The sequence below is a fragment of the Cyprinodon variegatus genome, unplaced genomic scaffold (genome assembly GCF_000732505.1).
Source record: "Cyprinodon variegatus isolate N-32 unplaced genomic scaffold, C_variegatus-1.0 Scaffold22, whole genome shotgun sequence".
In the NCBI taxonomy this organism is placed as follows: domain Eukaryota; kingdom Metazoa; phylum Chordata; class Actinopteri; order Cyprinodontiformes; family Cyprinodontidae; genus Cyprinodon; species Cyprinodon variegatus.
This window is the reverse complement of record NW_015150475.1, coordinates 1,419,089-1,425,186: the sequence shown is the minus strand read 5'-3', so window position 1 is coordinate 1,425,186 and position 6,098 is coordinate 1,419,089. Positions and strand designations below refer to the sequence as shown.

General features: G+C 40.8%; 1 protein-coding gene across 5 annotated transcripts in view; it reads left to right on the top strand.

Moving 5' to 3' along the window:
- Window positions 1-334: 334 nt before the first annotated feature.
- The window catches only part of shf (Src homology 2 domain containing F), a 123,661-nt gene continuing 117,897 nt past the window's right edge, over window positions 335-6,098 (top strand). Inside the window, exon 1 of one of the 5 annotated variants that reach the window (XM_015391628.1) lies at window positions 335-1,145. In XM_015391628.1, the coding sequence (XP_015247114.1) occupies window positions 720-1,145 (426 nt within the window). In that variant the 5' untranslated portion in view covers window positions 335-719. The remainder of the gene's footprint in view (window positions 1,146-6,098) is intronic. The other 4 variants (XM_015391595.1, XM_015391619.1, XM_015391610.1 and 1 more) reach the window with 4 other exon arrangements.

The window sequence follows — 6,098 nt, the reverse complement described above, 5'->3', positions numbered from 1 at the left end:
TGTTTTCTGATTAAGGTTAATTGATAGTGATGCCACACTAAGCTTTGAAACGAGCCACTATTGCGCTAAGAAAAAAATACTGAATTTGTGAATTAATTTGAAAGTAGTTCTCATTTTATGATTTAAAGTGTCTCGTAAAAAAGTGTATTTTTCATTTTTAGGATAGAAAGTTATTTCTCTTTATATTTCTCTCTTCCCTAGAGAGGGTTTGATGGGGCCAAGTAGTGGAAGGGAGGTTTTAATGAATCTAGTGCCAGGGGCCCCAGGAAGGAGCGCAGTTTCAGAGGTCCGGTAGGTGGCAGTGAGTGTTCTCAGGTATGAGGAGGACAGGTTGGAGGAGGTAGGGGGAGACGTGTTTCTCTCGCTCTAGCCCTCCAGTGTGTTGCGTAGTCTGGAAAAAAAAAAAACTGACGTGCGTCGGAACCGAGCGGTCAGAGCGAAAGCTGCGTATGTCTGTGTGCGCGTGGCTGCGTGGGAGTGTGACTGTGACAGAGTTGCGCCGGGGCAGAGCAGAGGAGTCCCCGTGGCTCTCCGCCGGTGTTCCGTCAGAGCGGCGAACCAAACGCGCACTTTCTGCGCCACGAGCCTGGCGACGCGCTCCGGACCCGGTCGGTTGGCCGAGCGTGACCCGAGGACCCCTCCACTCATTCCGGGCAGCGCTGATCCAAACGCTGGAGCTCAAACAACATTCAATGACTTCAGAGCGATGAACTGGCAGTATGGCCAAGTGGTTCAAGGAGCACCTAGGATTCAAAACTGCCAAAGCACCCCCTCCGGCGCCTCCAAAACCGGACTACAGACACTGTCACAGCGGTGCGCCCGGAGCGCAGCAGACGGGCTCCGGAGCCACTTTTCCGAGTCCAGCTCAGCCGGACATCCTCGCTGCTTACAAACTACAGAAGGAGTTGGACTTCGAAGACCCGTACACTCCGGGTGGAAATATTTCTTTCGGTTCGAGTTTGAACTCTGTGGTCCCGTCGGATAACAAGTATGTGTCGCCGAAGCACCGATTGATTAAAGTGGAAACCATCGAGAAGAGCAGCGCGGCTCCGGGCGGCGGGGTCACCGTCACCCAGGCGGTGGCTCTGGGGAGCGTGAAGTCTCCGACTTCTTCACCTCCTTTGGAGCAAGACAGCAAGGAAAAGGTGAGAGAAGTTTGATAGCAGAAACTTAAAAAAAAAAAAGATTTGGACAGTTGAATAAAAATAGAGCATGTTTTATATTCTCTGTCTCAGAGAAAATAAAGTTAGAAAGGTTGTTTCTCAGGACTTGCCTAACTCCTAGTGAACTGGCAGAACTTGTTATCACGGCAGCATGAGTTGCGCCATCAGCTTCAGTCTAATATCCAACCTGCACCTCAGGGAGTGCTGTCATATATTATCCAGCTCAACTCCACATGCATTGAACACAAAGCTGCTGACTTTCCTTCAGACATGCATTCCAATCCCCTAATTTTAAAAACTGTCTTTCTCCATCTAAGGTGATCTGAGGTAATCCCTGCTTGCCTTGAATAGAAATTGGCTGCATGGCTTTAATTTCATTATCTCCCCTAAAACATCTAACCATACCCATCTAGCAGGTGGACCCGGGAAGAAAGTGTGCAGGTTTTGCCATTTCTTTTCAGAAATCCATGATCTGGATTGATCTGTTCAGTAACTGAGAGTGATCCACCTGAGGAATGTTTCTCCATGTTTGTATTCCTTATCAAAGCAGATGAAAGCCCTGTGAACACCCCCACCCTGCAGCACTCATACCATGCCTCAGTCACATAGAAATCTTTTGTGGCCCCCTACACTTTCTTTTCCATTACTTCCTCTACACATTTTCTGCTTTGGTGACATGAGGCAACTTTAGTTAGCTTTCATTCAGGGCTTTTACTGATATTTTGCAATGCCTCCAGCCTGTCACAAGCATGTTGTATTAAGGAAGATGGAGATTTGTACTCCACCATCAGTGGTTTGATGACACTATGAGATAAAGGCAAATGTGGGGGGCATCTGAGAGTGAAGAAAGTCTATATTTGGTTTCTATTCGCTGCCAAATAAACTTGTTTTCACCTAATAATTTAAATTGTCACTTAATTATTTAAATGCAGGTTCAATAATAACATAAGCATAAGTTATCTGCTTGTGCCTCTAACGTTTCTCTCTTATAATGCGCAGACGGAGCTGAAACTGACAGTTGGTAGGATGGTATGAGCCTGACGTTATGGCCCAGCTAAAGCAGCAATGACAGCTGGTGGGCTTATGTGGGGAGAAGGAAGGTTGGAGAAATATGGTGGGAGATGGGATTCACCTAGAACACCCTGCAGATAATATATCACCTTTGGATGGGTGGATCCAATGGTGATTATATTTAGAGGTTTCAGTTTCTATCATGGCCACAGAGGGGATTTAAAAAAAAACATCTTGTAAGCATGCTGGCTCCTTGTAGAAGTATTGGTCACATTTTGAGGCAGTATATCCAGACTCTGAATTTTGTTTGCTCTTCGCAGGTTTATATTTGTATATTTAAGGTCGGCAACTAACAATTATTTTTGCTTATCTGTTTTTTTCTGAGTAATCAATGAATAATCAGATAGCAAAAGGTTCTTTTTTAGAGAATTTAAACCAGGTGTTACGGAAGAGGATTAGGGCCACTCAAAAAATTTTAATAAGGTAACTGATTTTTAAATATTATTTTAGTTTAATATGAGAAAAAAGTCAGAATTTTGACTTTAATCTCAGAATTCTGACTTTTTTCTCAGAATTCGGACTTTTTTCTCAGATTTCTGACTTTAATCGCAGAATTCTGATTTTTTTTTCTCTGAATTGTGACTGAATTCTGACAGCTAACAAACATGTTAGCATTGAGCTGTAGCCATGTCTGTTTTAGAGACTAGCTCTCTTGTTTAAATGACCTTCTGCTCCTTCAATAATGAAATGGCATGTAAAAAAAAGTTGCCTTATTTTGTAATTTTTCACTAATGTGTTACGGGCCCTCCCAAATAACTCACATCTTTGTCAGTGAAGCTGTGAGCTCCCACATCTCTTCCCTTATGGTGCCCATCTACATTAAGATCCAAAATTCTGAGATTAAAGTCAGAATTTTAAGATTAAAGTCTTTTTTAAGATTTTCTTCTCATATTATACTGAAATAAAATTTAAAAATCAGTTACCGGTAACTTTGTGGCCCTAATCCTCTTCTGTAAGGTGTAGCTAAAATGTCCCACTTGAGGATTTCTTAATAGAGCATATTGACTGACAAAAGTTTTATTTTTTTTTATCTTAAAAGCAAAATAATAATTTTTTTTATATTGTTGGTATATCTAGAGCTCTACTTGGGTTGCTTTGTTAGCTAATGGCATGTTTCAGAGTTTATATATTCAAGTTAACAATTAAGCAATTACTAAATTAGTTGATGACTATTTAAATAAACGATTAATCGCAATTAGCTGATTAATTGTTTCCGAACTAGTGTATTTCATTTTCACTATCAGGTGAAACATGATCACGTTATGAAAACAGTTATTCCTTCATAGCTGCACAGCTTTAGCCTTTAGTAAGGTTAGTGTGTGTGGGAGCTGGCTATTTCATCTCCTTTTGCTCCAGATGGTAATTGTTTGTGAAAAGATGTTAGTGAAACTGTTCAGGTGAGGATAAAAATAAATTTTAAAAAGATGTGGAAATAAAGACAACTGTAGCGGCAATATTAGTTGGAGGATGATCTATTTGCCTTGTTCTGTTTCCTGTCCTGCTAGAAATTGGTGTTAAAAGGGTGAAAATGCTTGATGTTTTTATTTAGAATAGAATAGAATAGAATAGAATAGAATTCAACTTTATTGTCATTGCACTGTCACGAGTACAAAGCAACGAAATGTAGTTTGCATCTATCCAGATGTGCTATACAGGATATACATATTATTACAGGTTCTGGATGGTGGTAAAATTACCTTTTCTGATTAGATTCCCCCAGGCCAATTTTTCCTTGTAGACCATACGTTGCTTGGGTTTGATTATTTTAATAATTGGAAAGAAATGTTTGGCTTTGCTGTAAATTTCCCGATCAAACGCATCCAGTCCTGAGTGGTGGTTGATGGTTTTGTGCGTCTCTAGTTATGTCTAAATGAACTTTTTCACGTATCTATCCATGCAAGCTCATAAAGGAATCTGTCCATCTTCTGACGGAATGTGCTTAACACTGACTTCTGACTGAGCAAAGAGCACCAGAGTGTCTTAACTCCACTGCTCGGTTATATCGATGTTTTAATTCCTTGACTCATGAATTCTAATTATATCACCGCTTTCCTAATGCCTGGAATGCCAATAATAGCATTAAGGGTCTTTTCTTCATCAATTTCTATCCAGCAAACTTCAGATGAAGAAAAAGCCTTGAAATCCAAACTGAAGCTCTGTTGTTTTTGTATTTTCTATATTTTTATATGAAGTCATCTCCAAATATTGTTTTATTTCTGTTTTTCTCTTGATATAAGTCTGCTCATTTACATTACAGTTGAAAGTTTACAGGAAAATGTGAGTTGTTTTGTTTTTAATTACACCAAGCCCTTCATGGTAGAGTTAGCTGAGAGAGATGATCAATTATCATCCTGCCTGGAAACTAATTAAAGGCCTCATCTCCCAGCTCATCGCTCCACTCAGCGCTAAACTAACTCTTCTCAAGGACGCCCCAAAGTGATGACGGGCTCTTTTTGACAAATGTGTAAACAGGAGCAGTTGGTTGAAGCTGACTGACAGGCTACTGCTGCACCGTGAAGCTCCACACGTTATCGTTGCTATCTGTTTGTTCACCTGGGGAACTTTTGTTTGGCTACCATCAGCACTCGCACCAGCTTGTAGATTTATCGATGGAAACACGTTGGACGGGACTCTTTAACAGTTGCTTGGGGGGATATTGATGCATCAAATTCTGTGCGATGAAAAATAAAATCAGCAACTCTGCCTTGTGTCAAATGTATAAATTGTTTTAGGTGTTCCCACTATAGAGGCAATAGGAAAAGCCCTCCTGTTTTCAATTGGACTGAGTTTCAGCCCTAAAGCTTAGAATGCCAGAGAAAAAAAAACTCCTTTTGTAATTCAATTTTAAGAAAATCCATCTCACAGGCCAATCGATATGAATGCATATGTAATATATCTGAAGAGAGGATCTTCGATTGGGAAGGTCTGTTGCTCAGTCGTGGAATTTGCAGAGGTCTTCGGTGGATCTTAGTATGAGGCTTTGCTTCAATACAAATAAACAACACATATATAACTGATCTTTATTTTTCAATGCTTAAAAGCTTGACAGAAAAAAAACTAGATGAATAAGCGAAGATAAAACTATTGATCACTCTGAGCCCAGTTGAATATGAAGTAGTTCATCACCAGAGCTACTGCTGCCATTCGTCTGGAGCAGGCTTGTCTAACAGATTCCAGTGCCTTCTGTGCATGGCTAAACTCTACCCAGCATCATTTCCTCACATCCGGAATGCCTTCGCTCTGTTACTTGAGACATCAGAGGAATTTTTCTCAGTGCATCCCAACGGCCGTTCACACACTTATCTTTGCCACAGTCGGGAGGCATGTCAGGCGCGGACGTCAATATCACCTGGGTCTGTGAGAGTGCTTCTCTACAGGGAGCTACACAGCGGCTGGAAACATCTGAGTCTGTTACGTTTCTTTTTCTTTAATGCAGCCCTTTGACATATATTCACTTACTCACTGTGCATTGCAGAAGTATTCATACCACTTAATATTTTCATCCTTTGCTTTACTTTATTGTATTTTATTTGTATTTTATGCGAAAGGCCGACAAAAAATATTGCATAACTATACAGTGGAAGGACCCCTAATGCATCCGTCTGGAAGGTACGGCAAGCACAGTTTCCCCTCCCCTGGAAAAACAACGTTCTGCTGCATAATCAGCTGTAGGTTTTCATGCTGTCTGCCCGCACCAGCTTCTTAAATAGAACAGAATTTTACATTTTTTTTTGCAGAATAGTTCAGTTGGAATAGCTGAGACTAGGGATGCACGATATTGGGACTTTGATATCTGATATGCTGATATTTTAAAACTCATGTAGCCGATAACCGATACCAATGTTAAAGCTGGACAAAAATAAG